This window comes from Fomitiporia mediterranea (assembly GCF_000271605.1).
Source record: "Fomitiporia mediterranea MF3/22 unplaced genomic scaffold FOMMEscaffold_7, whole genome shotgun sequence".
Taxonomy (NCBI): Eukaryota; Fungi; Basidiomycota; class Agaricomycetes; order Hymenochaetales; family Hymenochaetaceae; genus Fomitiporia; species Fomitiporia mediterranea.
In genome coordinates this window covers 3391304-3411415 of record NW_006760392.1, presented here as the reverse complement: position 1 = coordinate 3411415, position 20112 = coordinate 3391304, and the positions used below count along the sequence as shown (strand labels likewise).

The window sequence follows — 20112 nt, the reverse complement described above, 5'->3', positions numbered from 1 at the left end:
TGAAGAAGAATGCACTAAGAAGCAACGTAGATTAGGAGCGTTCAGAGGATTCATTAAGCAGATGGACCAGTTTATAGAAGAACATGGTCAATTTTGCACTAGACACTTGGAGGACCGTGATAAGAGAAGCTTCCAAACTGCTGAATTGGATCGAATGACACAAGGAAGAATGACTTTCGGCATTATTGTTCACAATACTTGTCAAGCAAAAAGCAGTAAAATGTACTTTGTACTACTGGTGCAATGTGTGTCTCCACCAATATTTTTCTTTTTACTTGTGTATTTGTGTTAAGATGAGACTACACAAGAGTATGTCTCAGATGATATAAACTACATTACAAGTAATGACAAACAATGATGGAATACCTTCCATCATACATTCTACATCTGAGACATACCTACATAGTATATATAGACTAACTAATCAACAGACAATGAAGCAAGCTGCAAGAGAGCAAGCCAAGTCCACTATCCCCCCTCTTTGTGTGATTCCTCTAAGCCTCTCACATAACCTCTTTCCCCTTTCTTAACAATTCGTCTGCTTATCCAACTACTAGTACACTCCATTCAAGCACATCAATGCTAAGAAAACGAATCTTACTCTAGGTTGTACTACTGACATAACTACCACAATTCTTAATATTCATGTACTGGTCCAAGAAGACAGTTCAAATATTTACCCTCTTCATTTGCTTTAACCAATATACTTTATTGTTACTGGTCTCTTATGCTTGCATTCCACTATTTTGTGGCACGTAAATGACCAGCATCTCCATAGTGCAAATAAATGTCCATTATTTTAAAATTGTTTCTGCAGATATGGCCTATCCAAAACATCCGTGCTCTACCAAGTGTATAAATCTAATTATATATATTTAATATGGTCACGGTCTCTTGATTTCTTAAATTCGGCATGGCCTTTAGTAAGTTCTCTGAGACTAGCTGCATCTTTGTTCTCGATACACTCTTTCGCTTGTTCTCTATCATTCTCTATTTTCTCTTTGTAAGCAACACATTCCTTTTCATACCAAGGAATCGCTTCTTTCCGAACCTCTTTTGATACATCCTCGACACAGCTTTTCATGTTGGCTACTAGTTTCTTAATTCTGTAAAACTTGATTTACTGTGATGAGCTATCTGTTTGCATTGCCTACCAGTTTGTTGCTATGCTATACTGTACAGTACTGTTTCTTCTGCAAGAATGAGTATAGTCAATTAGAATGAATTGCATGATCTTGACTGTGTGGCTAAATGACAAGACTGTTTCGATTGTCTGATTGTGTTTGGTCTGTCCATATAACATTCATTTACACATATACCTAATAGCTTGAGCCGACTATATAGGAAAAGAAAAAGAAGCAAGCGGGAGCCGAAAGATTATTTGTCCTCAATGTCCGGTTCCGTCGTGCGTGCTAATAGGGCAAACGAAACTGAGGATATTGGAAACTCAGTACAGCAGGTAATGATGGGCCATGGCTCTCGACTCTCGCACGCAGGAAAAGGTAATTGAAATGATTCGGAGAAACTTTCCTAGACCTAGAGCAGACTGAGAGTTGCGGGCCAGGAACGCCGGGCGGATGGCAGTCAGGAGTCGAGGATATACGTCTGCAGAGATTACTCGCGACATACACCTGTAGACAAACACAGAAATCGGTAGCAGGGAAAGATGAGACGAAATGTTGTGTTTGATGCAATGTTTTCCTTCCTTGAGAATATTCCGGGGATAAGATGGGAAAAGAGTGAACAGCGCGGATCAAAAATGCGGGGGGTCGCGTGAGCCAGGGTCTTTGCAACCGCCAACTGGCCTCGTCCGTCTGCCAGCCAGACCAGACAGACTCTGTTCTCATGGCTCTGTCTTCGTGTTCTTTTCGCTTTCTTCCAAGACGACAACTGGTCGATCTCTCCCTTGTCGACGTGTCGATGCGAAATAATCGTGTGAATACAGCAATAAAAGATCATTCGGGAATTCATGCACTCAGGCTACTACTATTAGTATTAGTGCCATTCTACCGGGAGCCGGAAGCACTACAGCATCCATCTTGATTTCACGCGGTCCTTCTGCATTCTGCCAGGGGCACACTAGGGCACAAGTTCAGTCCAACTGCGTCCGTCTTGATCCAAGGCTCTCTCGTTCGTACCACCAGTCGTGCTTGCGACGTACCACTCCTAGGACTACCTGCCAGCCCTCTGCTGTCTCTGAAGCGCGTCAGCCACGACTCACCTCTCCTGCTTTCCTGACCGGCAAGCCATCAACCGGAAGCTGTCACTACATAGCATGCCCTCTCCTTTGACGCAGAACGACAGCATCAAGGCGTGTCGTCCCAACCCGGAGGATCGTCTGACAGCCCCGGCTTCTGCGTACGTCGTTGTGCACTGCACGCGTTTCTTCTCTTCCGCACGTCTGGGGGCATCTCAAAATACTAATAATATGCTGTATCCATCGTTCATAGGTCTCATAAATCTGACACGACACGCACCACCGCTACGGCTGCCAGCTCATCTTCTACTTCTCGCTCAGCGCCAACGTCTCCGCCGCCTTCTGGTCCTCTTCCACCTCTGCCCACTCAGGCTTTGTGGTCTGCGCGTCAACCCACTGTAGCACCGACGCAAGTGTCAACTAGTGCTCCACGCAAGTCTGCTGGGGACACGTTAAACAAAACAAGTACTTCTGCGATGGGTGCGGGCATACCAGTGAAAACGAGCGCGTCAGTTCGGTTTCCCTTACTTTAAGAACGTATTAAATGCAGACCTCCATCTCTTCATCTCTTCTACCAAACTGCCTTTCCATCATATCAACGCTCTTTATTCACACTCTTTTCGAGAAATTAATTCCACTCGTTTACATTTTCCTTAACACCGATGTCCCTGCTTACTTCTCTGTCGTTCAGACTTCCCAATTCCATCTCACGGCCCAAACCGCCCATTGGAGCTAAAGAGGAAGTTATCCTCCACGAAACGCCAAACCAGGCTACCGGTCAGGAGTTCGGAGAAAGTGCTTCTGCTTCGTAGGGTTCCTGATTATTTCTGCTGCACGACTGTCAAGCTGAACATATGCGGACTTTGCACAGATATACACAAACATCTTCACATAGTCGTATTCCAGAACAAGTTCCAGCAGCTCCGCTGCCACAGCCAGCAAAATCGGGAATGTTCAAACGTCTCGCAACACGTTTGGCGAGTACACGTTCGTCACCGTCACCTCGCCCTTCGCCTGCCACAACTCCTACCGAAGAAGCAGCAACGGCAAAACCCCTCACAACCCTTCCCACTCAGCACGAATTGCTAACAAAGGAAGATGTGCACGAAACCAGCCTCCCTCCAAATTCAAATTCGAGCCTAACCCCCGCTCTAACACCGGCCCGGACGTCACCGTCTATCCCAGACACTCCGACAAGATCGTCGCAAGTGCCGCCACCGCCAGCGCCGCAACCCCGGCCTCGGCCCCAACAAACCGGCCAGCTCCAGAGTCTCAACGCGCGCCTGGCACTCGCAGTGCGCGCGGAGAAGGAAAAGCGAGCAGAGCGAAAGGCCGAGAAAGCTCGAGAGGAACAGCGTGCGACTGATGCTCGCCGCGCTGCTGCGCTTGCGGAAGTCGGCCTCCTTCCTGCCAGCCGGAGGTATTCTGTCGCGCCGATGTTGCAGAACGGGAAGTCCTTCGATCCTTTTGCAAAAGACGGAATCCAGAAGGATGGATGGAGCGATGAAGGTAGTTATGCCGAAGTAAAGGAGGTTAAGCAGGAAGGAGAGGGCGGGCTAAGTGCTGCGGAGGCAGTCATCCGAGAATGGCGGGTGAGGAACCAGTGCGCAAAGGAAGTGTCATTGAAGGAAGTATCAAAAGGTGACGTACCCCAATCTTCCGAGAATAACGAAGAAAGAGAGGAAACGAAGAACGCGAAGCAGGATAGTACGGCGATAGTCTCACCGTCAAAGAAGGAGGGCGTCTCTGATCGTGATGCCGAGCAAGGGACTACTTACAAGCCTCCTCTTGCTCCAGCAATAGCCGCGTCGCCAAAGAAAGAGGGCATCTCTGATGGCAATGCTTTTTCACCGGTTTCGACAAAGAACGAAAATCCGTATGAGCAGAATTTGAAGGGAGATACCTCAGAGTCAAAGGAGACGGATAAAGCTGCACTTGGTGCATGGCGTTTCCCAGTTGCCACTGCTCCTTCAAGCGCTCCAGCGTCATCTGGTTCGACGACTCCGCGAAGGGAGAACGCGAATGAGCATGATCATCCAGTGTCGCCGACAAGTCCCAGGTCAGTATTGACGACGTCTAACACAATTAAGGCTCAAAGCAACCCCTCATCGCCTCGCTCCGAAGACATACCTCCACCGCCACCGCCGAAGTCCGAGACGCCCAAGGCCAGAGGGAACACAAACGATGAAAAGCCTGTTGCAGCCGCTCAGCGCTCGTCTGATGGAAGAGAAGTGCACCCAGCACCCGTCCCATTGTCGCCTGCACAGATACCTCTTCCCGCTTCCCCTTGTTCCCCTACAACCCCTATAGCATCAGCGTCTTTTCTTGGAGAACGTGCTCGTCCTAGATCCGCGACAGCCCCATCTATGCCATCTACCCCGCAAGTATCGATTTCACGCATTCATAGTCAGAAACAACAAGCAGTGCCTCCCATCCCATCTCAAGCTTTCACATTATCCCCTCCAGCTCTCTCACCAACAACATCAACAAGCGCATCTACAGATAGTGGTTCTGCATTTCCGCAAACACCGACCACATCAAGTCATGGACATAGTCCAGTCCGCGTGCTCGATGCACCACTTGAAGACGAAGAAGATGCTTTACTATCGGAGGAGTCTATATCCTCATTTAGTGGCGCTAACGGCGTTCAGGAAAAGGCAAAATCCCGACCTATAGTGACCGGGGTGAAGGAGTTTGGCGAATTGGCAAATCTGACGTCCGAAGGACACAATGCTGGGTTGGCACTTCCACCGCTACCTCCAGGAGCTCGAGCCCCTGCAATCGGAAGTGTTGTAACGCCGGTCACTGTCGATGGAGCATCTGATAAACGAAAGCGGACCACATTGTTTGGGCGACGGCGTACTACGCAAAACGGTCCTGTGAGTTTCCTACACTTAATTCTTATTCAATATCTATCGTTTCGCGCCTCTTCTGTAGTTTATATCACTACGGGCACCTTGTCTTATCACGTTTACTAACTTTACTCATCTCTTTCATATCCGAACATTACGATCTATTCGGACTGCCACCATCCACCGACACAACCACTCGGTATTTTACCTGTAATTGGCAATAATAAAGCCGATGATTACTGTCCCCGGGAGTACGACTAGCATCACGTCGAAGGCTAACACTAATGGGATCGCTCGAGAGTCAGCAAAGCCGCGTACAGTTTCTTCTCTCACAAACCTAAAACGGACTGTTACGTCTGTAACGGCAGGTCTGGCTCTTGGCAGCGCCACCGGCGCTAGTACGCGGCCCTCGAATAAGACACCATCCGCTCCACCGCCCTCTTCATCATTTGGCAAGAAAACATCGTTCCTAGGTGGTGACCGTGGAGTACAACCAGTACGTGCCTCAACAATGCCTGCAGCGGTGACTGGACCAGGAGTGCCGACGACTCCTCGTTCAAACACTTCCGGCGCCAATTCACTATTCCCTCCCGGCACTGAAGACTCTGTTCAAAACCAGCGTAGTGGGACGGGTGTCGGCCTGCGCGTTCAACCGTTAAACCCGACCATACATTCGAGAGGAAGTATACTCCTCGAAGCGCACGCTATCGAAGACGAGGAGAGCCGCCGACTCAGTGAACTTGCGTTCCTTGACTAAAACTACGTACCAGTCATACTCTTCATATGTGCGCGACTCGCTCCTTTACTTTTGTCGAATTCGCAGCGGACCCTTCCCCCCTCCTTCATTGTTTCCCACAACTCTTGTCTCCCAATTGAGATCTCGCACTTGCATTTACTTGTTGCACGTCATCTGTACAAGACATCTTTCCCTTCCTAATATCTATACCACTCGTTCAACATATCATTGCATTCCAAACAGCACTATTCCGTCGATTCAATATTTTACCTGTCACCCATACAGTTGACACTCTGTCGTTCTTTTTTCTTGTGGAGGATTTGACATACTTAATCAGATTTTGTTGTATTGCCCCAGATAGTATTGCTCTTTCACTGTGTAGTTCTTACTTCTTATATTACACTGTTTGTTTGTTTGATTTACCTCTTCTTTTTCCTCAAGATTTTTCCTGCTTTGCATTTGTTTTTGATTTTTTGCACTCATTGTCATACCTGATGTCTGTGAGTGATATATCTCTTGTAGACAAGACACCGTGACTCTGATAGGATTTGACTTGTAAGAACACCCCCACAAAGTGCTATAGATGAAACTTGAGGACTGTGACGTTGGGGAAATATCACCACTACCAACTTGAGTCTCCACCTGGAAATGTATTTGATGTCGGCCAACAGAGAAACTGATGAGAAAGTACAGTAAGTTGCGCAGTCACCGGCCAACTTTGCAAGATGCTTCTGTAAGCATCCCGACACTATTTCATGAGTTTCATTGCATCTTTTCATTTCGGAGGTTCATCTTACCATTGTATATCTATCTTGCTCCATTTCAAATTTTCAATGCGTAATACGAAGATGTAGCATACGTAATCCATGCGAGCTACAACCAAATCTTGCAGCTGCACTTTCTTGGGTTGGGGGGGGAGTGTCTATCATGTCGCATACGCAAAAGGATATATTTACTGCTGACATAATTTATAAGTATTTCATTTCTCTCTTGATTGAACGCCACAATCTTTTCGGACTGTATGTCCCTCCTCGACCGCCCAGCTAGATTTAACCTCTCCGTGATTTTCACAAGGCACATTGACTTGCTTTATTTTTTAATTGTCCGATATAACCGTTAGCATATTTACCTTTAACTGGTTATTCAATGAATTTCGACCTGTTGATTGCCGTACTTCTGGTTGAGTAATTGGCAGAGCCATCCGCTGCTGTTTCGAAGAATTACGTTGGTGGAGGCGCATGAGATACTCTAAGCCGTTCCTGGTCAGCCGCGGAATACTTCTTCCCTCACAAATCTCAAATTAAATATCACAGGGGGCTTTGGTGCACATGCGGCCCTAAAACAAAATGTCCTCGCCGGAACATGGACAGCTTCTTCGAAGCAAATATTTCCGGCATGAGCTCACTTTCTCCGTCATTGAGTACTGTGATCCTCATGCCGCATAGTAGAGCAGGACAGGGTAGACTGGCGTGTGTAATTATAACTAATGGACCCTACCTGTATTTGATAGGGAATAGATGCCTCGAGGCACACTGCCCTTGGAAATGGGAGGGCCGTTATTCCAATGACCTTGTATTCCTTAGCTAAAGATAAATTGTACCGTGTGTGGGTTGGCTGCGCGAGCACGTTTCTCTCTGTATCCAGGGATGCTAATGGGCCATTCATGATTCGTCTCGAATAGGTTCATTACTCTCTAGAATTTTCCCTATTGGAGATATTCATTCCTATGTGCTTCTTACTTATTCTTACTTACAAACTCCAGATATCCGACAGTATATTCACCAGATTTCCCACATAGTATCCCATCCTGAAACAAGCCCTACTGCGCCACACAGAGGCTCAGAGCTCTCTTTAATGTGTAGGCCTTTAAATTCATAATGCTTTTTCGAGTCCATACAACTCTTGATATATTAGGTGGATCTAATCAGCGCTTTGTTGCGTCGTCCGTGATGATCAATATTCTCTACTGTCAAGTTCTTCAATTTCTATGTCCCTCCAATTATTTAATCCATTCCTTATACTCAATACTTGCTGCCACTGTGTCGACATTTATTACTCCCTCTTCATTAGAAAATGACCCGCCTTTTTTGTTTAGAACCTGTGTTCGTTCGGATATTTGTGTATATTTAGCCCAGATTTCCGTTCCGAAGGCTTGACCATTTCTATTACGTCACTACGTGCACACGACCCTTTTATGCAGATGTGTCGCGGACTTTACGGAGCTTCAAATGGTTCGTTTGTACTTACACTTCCGTTCGTCTCCACAGTTCCCATCCAAGCCGATCACTCAAATAACAAAAGCACTAACCATTTCAGAAGGGGTATAGCCTCATACTTTGACTAGAGAAGGCGAAATGAGGAACATTGTAGTGGCGTTCGTGATGACAAGGAGGCTTGAGTCGTGACAAATTTTATTGACTCGGACGAGCTTATTATGGGATTGTCGTTATGGACTTTCGATCAAAGTCATTGTAACTAAGCTTACCCCTCGTTATTGAAATGTTCAGGCAATAGTACATATCACATAATACTATGATAAGAGCCCGAACAGACAGTGTTTTGTATATCATCACCATACTTATGGTTGAAACACTGCTGAGAACTCACCGGTAAGGGCGTAGATAGCGATGAATTTTATAATTGAAGGTATCTATCATTGGCAGTGCACTGATTTTTATATTCAGAAGAACAAGCACACTGTACTTTTCCGGATATAGCCGATGGTGTGCTTCACGTGCCTGACTTCCTTGTTCATACCTTCGCTCCTTACCTCAATATCGTATGCGCCGTGGTAGCCCTATGAGATTCTAGCTGGGTTCAAATCGATCGTTGCAGGAGCAACGGCCGAAACATTATGGACGTACAAATCAGTCCATAATATTCTTTCTGACTTTACAAGGCTACATTACTAGAGACTAGTCAAAGCCCTTCTTTGTCGAAGATTGTTTCCATCTATTGATATCGACGACATAAAACTGGTCTTTGTTAACTCCTCACCTGGAAGCGGCCCGAAGCGTGCGATTATGTGTACTAATGAACGTGAGGAATCTGAGCATTGCATCACTTCGTAGCTAAAATTACGAAGGAAGCTCAAGTTTAACGAGAAGCATCACCACGGACGGCAGGTCTTCTTCCTGCGTATGCATACTGCTTCTATTTGTTAATCCGACGCTGCAAGCTTTTTACTTCTAAAACTCGATGGCCGTTACAAATCCTCCGCGCTAATACTTCACTTATCTTTAAATCATATTCCTCGGTGTTTTAACCTTTCTCTGACCTGAAAAACCAATAGCAACATGTTCCCAGTCTCATGCTCGAGCTACTCCGAGAACGCCCATATGTGTTCGGATTTCAGTTCGGCGCATCTCTGTCCACTGTTTTGCGCTGAAACATTCCGGTAAACAGTTGTTCTGACCTCACTTCATTATGCATAGAATTGATCTGTCTCTCTGGTATAAATGAGTGGATCAATGACAGTGTTCATGCATACCTTCGAGAAAACAATTCTCGATACTCATATCTGTACAATTCTCTTCGAGGCTGTCTCTTAATATCATCTCTGAGAAGATGTCGTCCGGCAAGACTTCCACGCTGAAGAAGGGACAAGCTTGCACATGCTGCAGGTAAGGATACTCTGTTGTCCGTAGTGTTGTTCTTACACTTACGGATTGTATTGCATCAAGGCGCAGAAAGACAGTATGTCTGCCGTCTTATGATTAAAAGAAGGTCTACTACCACATAATTAGAGATGCGATGGTGCTCGCCCCGTCTGCACTCAATGTGCTACTAACGGGCGCGAGCTTGATTGCGAATACACAGACGGATTCGGGCCTACACGAACCGAAATACTTCAGGAATATTTAGCTCGTCTGCAAAGCAGAGTTCAAGTCCTCGAAACAAGCCATGCGCAGAGGGCATTTCCAAGTATGTCAAGTGTAGCTTGCTTGCGATCCTGGGCTTACCAGGTCCCTGTTTATTTAATATATCTCAGGGACGGGCCAACAGAGTGTTTGTCAAGAATACTGTAGAAAGGGAACCAGCATTACTTACTGGTTTTTAGTATCCGCAGCTGACAGTACAACCATCATCCCACTGGTGGACTTCCGAGTTTCCTCCAGTTCAAGTAGCGAGGCAACTGTAAGCCCTGTATAAACACTAATTTTTATTTGACCCTGAAATAATTTTGGCTTTGTTCTCAGATTCGAGATTTTCCTTCGTCACGAACATCAGGTCGGATGGGCCCTAAACAACAGCCGAGTGTCTACAGCAATGTCTTATGGACCTTCAAGCCCATTGTTTCCACATCCCGCCCTTGTAACTGCAATGTTTCTGTGGGGTGTACACTTCACCCAGTCGGCTTCTACGTCTCCAGAGATTGAACAGGCATTATTTGTACGGGCAACGACGCAGCTGCAAACTCATCAGATTGCCGCCCATTCGCTACGGCGGGGACTACAAGCCGTTCAAGCGGAAATCCTTCTCGCTACTTATCTATTTGCCGTTGGAGGCCGCCCTTTGGAGACAGACTACCATATCAGTGCTGCCGTCAGGTTGGCTGTGGGCTTTGGTATGAACCGCATTTCCCCAGAGCCAGGAGTCGATACTATCGAGGAAGGAGAGCGTATCTCTGTTTTCTGGATGGTATTCCATTTAGATAGGTCATGGGCAATAGCTAATGGAAAGCCCGCGGGCCTACGACTTCATGGGGAGTCCAGAGTTATTGTTACTACGCCATGGCCGAATGCTCCTGAAGATTATTCCCAGGTATGTGGTGTTCCTAGGAGGTAATTGTACCCGCAAATAAAACGTGATTATCATTTAGGGACCTGTTTCTTATTCATCTGACGGAAATACAGAGCCATTGAGGAAATTCCTAGAGGATGAAGGGAAGGCAACGTCTGGGTTTAGCTATCCAGCGCTGGCTGTCAAGGCGGCGTTTCTTTGTGAACGTTCTTCCCAATATGCCGCTCGCCCGACATCCGGTGCGTCCAGTCATAAATCATTGATTCTGCCTCTTTGTTTACCGGATTCCTACTTTCACCGTCTGTCTAGATGAAGAAATTCGACATGCAGATTCTACTATATTTGGTTTTGTCTCCACACTCGCTCCTCTGGACGGCAGTGCATCAGCTGTGCTAAAGGCTCGGTTCATTTCAATCCATGCAATCGCTTACCTTGCATTCATACGCCTCCATGAGCGAAACGCACCTAACGATCATGGAGCATATTCTCGCTGCGTCCAGGCTGCACGTTATATAGCAATGCTCCCTGGTCATCTGACACGAGGCGAAATCTCTGAGATGGAACCTTGCTGTATGGTAAGCCTGTATCCTATCCGATTCCGGTGGCTGTATTAAAAACATTGTTCTGTAGCCTTGTTTTGTAATCTCCAGTAAAGTCCTCATGCGCGAAATTACACGCGTGCGTCAGTTACAAGGCAGCGCCCAGAGTGCCGATTTCACTCCGGTCAATGTTCTGGTAGACGAATTGTCTCGTATAATGCATTGTTTGACGGAACTCGCTCCAATATACCCAGTAATTGGTGAGTATCCCTATCCTCCTACAAACTTATCGATTTCATCTGATTGCCCTGGTTCACGAATATTACAATAGAGTCTCAGCTGGATTCTTTGGAGGACATGCGTTCAGACCTGCAAATTTAAGATTTGATACGGACTTATCGCTGATATAACGTAAATGATCCCCACTCCTAAATGATTGGTAGACAATGTCTTACCTTGGATTAAAGTTAGTAAATAATTATAGGATTCAACTCCTACAACTGTGTCGATTCTTAACATACAAAGATATTGCATAACAAATAAACGATACTGTCTATAGAATCTATCCTCTAAGTACAAATAAAATTGCAAGTCTGGAGGTCCTCAGTAGGCAATTACAAATGCCATTATTAACTAATTGAATGTAATATTACTGAATAAACGTATATGTAGAATTAAGTTCGATACTATCAGTGGCGGTCCGAATCACTGATCGCCCGTAATTTCTAATAGTTTATCGACTTGTTGACCTGGAAGAAGGCGCGTGAGGTCCTCGAATGTTCTTTATTTTAGTTAATTGCCTACTGAATATATCCCCGGTGTCGGATGAGCCTGAACAACGGCGAAGTGCTTCTGTGATCCGGGCAATGCTCGCACGAAGCGAAACAAAGCGGTTGGACGATGTCGGCGATAGCTCACGCCTCTCCGAAATCTGATACATGCGCTGCTCCTCTTGTGCAAAAATTTGCGCAGCAGAAAACCCGAGAACCTAAGAAACAAGAAGTGGTCAGGGTTGGCCAAATACTGCTTCTGAAACTGATAAATAACATACTGCAAGAATAGGGTTGATTGGCGCCGAATCCTCCTCGCCGAACTTCTCTATAATCTGAACGATTTCGGTGGCGTGTACAAGAGCGGAATTGATTGCGCTCATATCTCCGGCGGGCGCTTCGGATGCCTTTACACGATGCAGAGTCAGCATCGACGCGTGGGCAAGCGCATGCACGACCAACAACACTTGTCCCTCTTGCTCATCCACCGAAAGCTGATCAACTGGAGTCAGTCTCCGAGCGAACTGCATTGTAAGACGCGCAATTGACTGGATCTCCGTACGTAGTGATAACCTACTCGAGCTTTTGGATGACAATTCTATCAAAATAAAACAACGTTTCGAGTCACAATCAGCCGTTCTGGCACCGTGTATTTGAAACTCACGGGAGAACCACTGGTGAGAAAGCCTGGTGGCCCGCTCATACACTGCAGATGCCATCACTCGAAAGGTTTCTTGTGATGGGGAGCCATCGTCTCGAACTTTCGGCGGCTCTCCAGATAGAAATCGTTGTATTGTTCTATCACTCTGCGCAGCACCAGAGGGGTTACCACTTAACCGCTCATAGTCGCCTATTTCTAGTGGCCAATCACTATCAATCTGTGTGCCCAGGGCTGCATCATCTGTAAGTACACATGGCACATCAAGCACTGCACTCCAACAACGATCCAGAACGTATACAGCCCAAAATACACGAACGCGTTCTCCATATTCGAGTTCATCCCTCGGCGCGACTAGCTCCAACCTTCCAAACTTCGATCGTGAAGACGACTCACTCGATCCGCGAGAAGACAGTAGCCGTAAGCTGTGCAGCCCAGAACTAACGGCGAGTGAAACCGCGGCGTTTGCGTGATACCGGCCTTCAAGTAATCGACCGAGGCTGAAGAAATACCGTGCCAGTAGCACTTCCGCCTGTATTGCATGTACCCGACGTCGAGCGAGCATCCAATCCTATAAGATGATATGTACCCGTGAGCGTTGACCAGCAAGGGTATTTCGAACGGCTAGAGACTTACTTCTAGTCTGACTTCATTTCCCAAGGCATCTTGTAATGCTAAGATAGATCGCTGAAGGTATAGATTTTCGTATTGCATAAAGTCGTTACATTTTGACAAGTGCAATGCCCATAGGAAAACAGCATGTAGCAGTGCTGGATGAGGCTTGTCCGGATGGTTTGTTGGAAGTCTCAAGTTGGAAAGGAAACGGACAGGACAGAGAGCAAATCCAAGCGCTGGTGCATGTGGCATGAATGTTCCTACGCTTTTTACAATGAAAATATAAAAGCAGAAATTCAGCCGATAAAGAATACCGAGAGCAGGTACTCAAACACATACAGCATGTCGGTGATCTGTGCAGGGGGTTCTTCCGATTCCCACCAAGACGCATTCGGAGGCCTAGGATTCTGAGCACCAGGCGTCCGGGTTGCAATGTATGGATCGTGTAAGCGAACCGACTGAGAAGCAATTCGAGGATCTTCGAGTTCGTGTATACGGGCTTGAAGAAGAGCAACATGCTCTTCGAGCATCTGTGTTCGCGTCCGTCCCTGATTATCGGTATACTCGCAATCATCAGCACGATTTCCTCGTATACACTGAGTGCAATGCGGGCGTTCGCCGTCACATTTCTAAAAAAGGATAACAACAGAAGTTTGAATTTGGGTCCTGCAGTCGAAATCGATTCCAGCATGTTGGAAAGTACTATGACGTACCATTTTACGACGTCTATCGAATTCAAATATCAGAATTATTGCTTTTGCTAGTAGAGTATGCAACAGTTCCTTACCTACAACTAAGACATGCCTTTCCACGTTGAAGGGCACCTTCATAGGGTGCTTGTAGAGGAACCTTGGGAGACATGTTTGAGTATTAAGGAAAGGTAATATACGAGAAGTTATTGTGTACGATGAATGTGCCAAGGGAAGAGGTATATATATTCCATGACGAGTCGAGTCAATAGCGTATTGGTTGGCGCAGTCACCAGTGCAGGCAGACACAGTTCGGAGCTGGACTTACCTAGCAGCTTCGAGTTTCAGTCTCACTAAGCAGCAATGAGATCCCCGAAGCCATCGTACCAATAGTTTCGCTTTTCGAAGAGTTATCGGGATGCAAAACATACAGTGCTGGTTAGACTGCGACAGTGGTGACCATGGCGCTCCAGACAGCGAACGGACTTCACGGGCTCGTGTTCACAAGACATCGGGACATATACAGTCCAATAAGGCTCTGTCTACGAGGAACGGAGAGTCGCGAAAACAGCGTTGATTGTGACCCATCCTTGCGAGTGGAAAGTGCCTCGTTGTTCTGCAACTCCGAAGTCTGGCGAATTGCAATCCAAGGCCAAGGAAGAAGGTTAAGGTTTACGGCATTGACGCGACGCGCCTCAGGTCACGTGTAGACCGTATTTCTGACTAAGGCACGCTGTATTTGCTGACAGACCAAAGCCCAAACAGTGTCGGTAACCTCTCGACATTGCAGAGAGTGACGCCATGTTATTGGAAAATATGACTCGACCGACCAGTGTGGTTTGGAAGACGTGATATGTCGCTTGTCGACCAGGATTATTGTGCAAATCGCGCTCATCGGGCCGAATTCTGTTCAGCGAGATTTGCTACGACGCTGCGCATACATTATTATCTCCGTATTCCAGTACTATTTCCTTCATTGCGCTCAACTGTGTTGCATCGGCGGCTTTCTCCTTCCGAGAAGTTTCATTGATAGATGCGTCCTACTCTCTGACTCGTCCATAGACTCTCTGTCCTCTATTCTCGTGCTCGTGACCAACATCGGAACAGTGTGCGAAATGTGTAGTTGGAGCAGCGGGACCGTCCGGGAAGATAAAGTTAGATCGTAAAAGCCACACTACCACATTTCTCGCGTTCATATCCGAATTCAAACGTCATGGGAAAGGTATAGTGCGTGTCCTTGCTACAAATGGATCCACAGTTCCCTCTAGTAGGTCTGGAGGCACAGTAATCAGTCCAGCCTTGATAATCCATAAAAAAACTGTAAAACACTTTGTGCTTCCCTCGTCACTGCATTTATAGGATCAAGCCACAGACGACGTTCTTATCCTATCCTTCCAGCAAAATTTTCCATCGATGCTATGCTTAAGCCGGACTTGTTTGCACCTAGAACATGATAAAAATACAAAGTTTTAAGTACTCTCTGGAACGGGACTATGTGATACAGTTCTCAGTCTCACATAATACATTATTCTTAACTTTATACAATAACTTATTTCCTCTGGAACCTTCTTTTAAAGAAACGATTTGCATTGAAATTTCAAATTAAAGAATAAACATAGCCCATAGATGGGACGTTGGTTGTGCTTTCGCCATTACGCAACTCAGTAAAAATAGTTCAAGACTGTATTCTCATATCTTCCGTTTTAACATTGCTGAAATATATGGATAAATGGAAAATAATAAAAGTGGGAATGAATGTGGAACATGTCTATATCCTCATCTCAGTCTAGATGACTTGAGACTAAGGCTTGCGAGTGGTGGCTGGTGGATTCCACCCGTTTACTATTAGTATTACTGGATTATGAACTGGTCAGAACTAGGCTCAAAAATATTACAAAACAAAACAATGCTGCATATATCAAAATAGTATCTTTCGATATCTCAATTTCTTCTCCAGTTGCTTCTGGTACAAGTACATCACCTTGACACCACATTTTCCAAACAGATTCCTTACAGTTTTTAGTTAACTCATACAGGCTTCTGGCGTTCATATCCGAGCTCAAATTTCTGCAAAGGAATTTTTACAGAAGGCTTAAGGGATACAGTAATTAACTCGTAACCACAGAAAACTGCAAAACGCTTTGCATTTCTTTGTCATTGTATGTACAGGACCGGGCCAGAAACGAAATCCTTATCCTATCTATAGCTATCCGGCTGGGGCAAATTCTCCGTCAGTATTGTGCTTAACCTCTTCTTCTTTAAGATCTTTTACATTCCAGAGCAAGATAACAGTGCAATATTCGCGAATGTATTCCTGGATCACATATTTGCGCCAATTTCAACCTCATATAATGTATTATAGAACGCCGAGATCAGTAGACTAGTAAGAACTTATTTAAATATGAACGCCAAAACAAGTTATGCTGCACATATCTTTCAACCCTCCGATATACATCTCAATCGATTCTCCAGTTACATCTAGTACAAGTACAGCATCTTTACACTTAATTTTCTTGCAATTAGTCACTACATGCTCACAAATCTCTCATATACAATTCCGAAACCGAATGTCAGCAAAGGCATTTTTGTAGAAGGATTGAAGCTACAGTAATCACTCCACAAAAAACTGCAAAACATTTTGTGTTTCTTTGCCATTACATGTACAGGGATATCAGGCTAGAGACAATCTCCTTATTCTACCTACAGCTATCCGATGACAGGAAAGTCAGGAATTAATTTTGCAACAATGCTGTGCTTAGCCACCTCTCTCCCCCTGACACTCAAGAACAAGATAACAGTATAATGTTTTAAACGTTTTCCCATTTCTGTATCTGTTTGTCATTCTCCTGCTGGGTGAGGCTTGCCTTGCCGTCAACCATGATGACAATAATGTGCCATGTGAGATTGAAACTGGGTAAAAATAGCTGTGATCTGGCTGTGATGCACAGGAATGCGTCAACACATGTTGTACAATAATAAAGCATTACCTTCACACAACATTTTCCAAGTAATTTTCCTGCAATTAGCCACTACATACATACTAACTTAGTACACGTACATGTACTCCAAGCACAAACAACATTCTACGATACGACGACGACACAACTCTGAACGCACTACAGCCAGCACGACAGAAACACCACTGACACACAGGGTAAGAAAAGAAACAGTAACAGGTCAAGAAGCAAGGAAAGGAAAACAATAAAGGGGACAGTCCAGATAAGGCTAACGAAGACAAGCTTCACCAAGCCAACATCTAGAAATTTGGGGTTTTAACCGCTGTCATACACCACACACAAACGAACAGAACATGCGGAGGAAATAACAGCGGTGTAAAGTCCGAAGCAGCCGGCCAGACAGCACTGCTGCTGTATAAGTGAAGAAATTGAACAATGCAACGACAGAAAGGGTGGTAAGTTCAAGGAGCGACTTTGGGATCAAAACCAGGACACAATCTCGTAATGTGATGTGTCTAATCAATACGAACGGGTACGACGGCGACGGCAAGATACCTTTGAACAGAACAAGGACCATTCAAATCGAGTGCGTACCGTTCGGTCAGCTGACCATATCACGAAACAGGCTGACCGGACGTCGAGATGTGGACGCATGCACAGAATGAATGGGCAACAAATAGATAGAATAATCAGGGGATTACAGAATCACAGACCAGACAAACGCAGGCAATGAGAGTGACAAGGGAGACAAGGCAACAGAGCGGAAGAGGATGACACGCATAAATAGCCAGACCAAAAGACATTTAGCAAGGTCTATCGGGTAACGACGTCCGTCGGTCCGTCGGCAGCTGCCTGCGGATAGCGCGGTCAGAACATAAGCGCGTTGAGATGACGTCCGCCTCCTCCACCAACGGAGATTTGTTGCGTCTGCGCTTGACCGTTCCACCCGTTGGTCGGAAGACTGAGGGACAAGCTAGGCCTTCGGCCGAACGCCGCTCCTGCGCTTACACGTGCATCAAACGGACCAGGGCTACCTCCCGTGCTTCCTCCGTGCGCCATGCCCTCTGCACTACCAACAGAGCTCGCATCGTCCAACTCCGGGGTAGTATACATCTGCTGCTGAGATGGTGCCTGTTGCTGCTGTTGCGCAAAGAACGGGTTTCCGCCAAGCGGCGAACCGGCTCCGCCTGCACTCACTGGCGGCGTAAAGTTGGTCGCACCCGCCACGGCGAGTTGCTGTGTCGCCCATTGCTGCTGAGCTTGCTGCCCGAGGAAGAGGCCGATCTGATTTTGACCCTGCGCACCCCATCCATTCATTTTTTCCTGGGCCATCTGCTGTGCGTGCATAGCAAAGTCCGGGTGAACAGGTAAAGCGTGAGATGCTCCGTGCGGAAGACCATTAGGCTCATACATTGTGTTGACACCAGAGGAGAGTGCGGGGTGTGATGGCATGCCGTCAAAGTTCATGCCGCGCGCAAAGCTAAGCTGTTGCTGGCGCTGCTGCTGTTGAAGCGCGCTCATCTGGTTGATCTGACCTGGATTAGGAGCTGAAGGGACAGTTGGTGCTGCCGGACCTTTGAATGCAGGATTCATGCGAACATAGTCTCCATCTCCATCGTCGAAACCATCCTCCTCCTGGTCTTGCATAGAAAGTTCGTACGCTCTGCGCTCTTCCTCGCCCATCTCGCCCAGTCTGTCTCCATCCCATCCCGCCAGACCTCCAGCACCTTCAATGTCTTGAGGACTGATCAAATTGAGAAATTCAGGCGAGCGGGGCGGTTCCTCAACACGTGGAAGACCAGCACGGGCACGCCATTCATTAAGTTCACGGCGCAGGGCATCCGATTCAGCACGGAGAAGACGAAGTTCACGCGACGCAAGTAGGCGCGTGCGGCGTGATTGATGGATGAGAGCAATGCTTGAGTTGACAATTGCGGACTTCGAAGGGCGTCTGACTGTTGCAAGGTTCGGCAAAAGAGCAGCAAGATCCTATTCAATGCTCGTCAGCACATTGCAAATCGAGCACGCAAGCAGCAAAACAACATACGAGGAAACGTCCATTGAGCGTCTCGCGGCGAGCTCGCTCGACAGCATTGTGCGTTGCCCGACGCTCAGCGGTATTTGCGCGCCTGTTTGCCTTGCGTTTGCCTGGAAGAGAGGTGTTGTTGCTTGCTGTACCATTGTTCATCTGTTGCCATGACAAAACGGGTAATCGTCAGTGATCGGCACCGGATAAACATCAATTCCGGACACGTCGAAAGAAGTGTCCGAGAGGGGATAGCGCGCAACAAGAGGAGTAACTACTTACGGTGTTGTCGCCGTCAATAGATGAGCCACCAAAGCCGGGGGACGTTGGTGAAAGTGGAGTCGCTGGCGGGTGCGACGGAGGAGGTGACCCGGCTGTCGAACCGGTCGTGGATGAAGGTGTGTGTGCTTCTTGGAGTGACATGTTTTGCTGTCTTGCTGTCAGTGTTGTTGTCGGGATCAAAAACCAAGTTCAGTGCAGTGTTGGATGTGTTTGAGGTAGAAAATTCGATAAGTTCGGAGTTAATTGCTGAATCTGGGCTTTGCAGTTGGAAAAAGAATCCGAGTCGAGCGAGTGGAGCCGGTACGAGAGATGATGATATGAGTACGATAGTGGTTACAAGTGGGAAAAGGCAGTATGTGAGATTCGTGCAGAGTAGTTCAGAACAGAGGGGTTCGCGATTGCTCAGCGGGACCCGAAGAAGACGGTAGTTGCAAGTGAGATATTGGGGTGAGGTAGGGTGGTAAAAGAGCACAAGATGGACACGCGATTGCTCAGCGGAATCCGGACTAGTGTTCTTTTGGCGTGAAAGAGACTCTTCGACGTGCTATATGGGCGGATGCGGTTGTTGATTGGAAGCTGTTGTAGCAAAAGAGGAGTCGCGAGTAATCTCAGCGAACTCTCAAAAGTTCAAGGAAAGCAAGAGTGTATGCGTCCAGATAACGAGGGAAATGCGATCGGATAGTGAGAAGCCGGCAAGGGTCGCGAGATCTGCTCGTCGGTGGCATCGTTGGTGTCGGTGTTGCGGTCGACGAGCGTCGTTGATGGCAGTGGAAAATCAAAAGAGGACGCGCGATAAGTACCCCACCAAAAAAATCGAGAAAAAAAGAGGAAGAAAATTACGCACTCCAGGCGGTATCCTTGCTGCGGCTGAAGGGTTAGGCGGATGGAAGGGATGGACGGACGAAGAGGGAGAGGACGGGAAAGGAGGAGAGCACGTCGAGAGACCTCAGAACATGAACGGGGGGAAAGTGCCAGGGCAGAACCCATCAGTCCGTCTTCATTGTCTAATATCGCCCCTCGGCATTCCCCGTAACCGTACCCTCAATTG

General features: G+C 46.8%; 4 protein-coding genes across 4 annotated transcripts; 2 read left to right on the top strand and 2 right to left on the bottom strand.

The window, feature by feature from the left end:
• The first annotated feature begins 1892 nt into the window (after positions 1-1892).
• FOMMEDRAFT_168971 (uncharacterized protein) lies at positions 1893-6340 on the top strand. Its single transcript, XM_007267902.1, has 5 exons — positions 1893-2358; positions 2451-2705; positions 2889-3005; positions 3069-5076; positions 5279-6340. The coding sequence occupies exons 1-5, from the start codon at positions 2276-2278 to the stop codon at positions 5804-5806; spliced, it is 2991 nt and encodes a 996-aa protein (XP_007267964.1). The 5' UTR covers positions 1893-2275; the 3' UTR covers positions 5807-6340.
• A 3012-nt stretch (positions 6341-9352) lies between these two features.
• On the top strand, positions 9353-11448 carry FOMMEDRAFT_168970 (uncharacterized protein; the record flags this gene model as incomplete). The annotated part of the gene is made up of 10 exons (XM_007267901.1): positions 9353-9408; positions 9469-9481; positions 9532-9709; positions 9777-9793; positions 9846-9922; positions 9985-10549; positions 10608-10767; positions 10838-11103; positions 11159-11327; positions 11399-11448. The coding sequence occupies 10 exons, from the start codon at positions 9353-9355 to the stop codon at positions 11446-11448; spliced, it is 1551 nt and encodes a 516-aa protein (XP_007267963.1).
• Positions 11449-11772: 324 nt separating this feature from the next.
• FOMMEDRAFT_157780 (uncharacterized protein) lies at positions 11773-13971 on the bottom strand (the record flags this gene model as incomplete). Its single annotated transcript, XM_007267900.1, has 8 exons — positions 11773-11816; positions 11872-12055; positions 12119-12435; positions 12502-13066; positions 13132-13375; positions 13450-13739; positions 13824-13836; positions 13898-13971. 8 exons carry the CDS (start codon positions 13969-13971, stop codon positions 11773-11775), a joined length of 1731 nt encoding a protein of 576 aa, XP_007267962.1.
• Positions 13972-17569: 3598 nt separating this feature from the next.
• On the bottom strand, positions 17570-19789 carry FOMMEDRAFT_157778 (uncharacterized protein; the record flags this gene model as incomplete). Its single annotated transcript, XM_007267899.1, has 6 exons — positions 17570-17608; positions 17669-18745; positions 18804-18944; positions 19065-19211; positions 19249-19608; positions 19682-19789. The coding sequence occupies 6 exons, from the start codon at positions 19787-19789 to the stop codon at positions 17570-17572; spliced, it is 1872 nt and encodes a 623-aa protein (XP_007267961.1).
• Between the last annotated feature and the right edge of the window lie 323 nt (positions 19790-20112).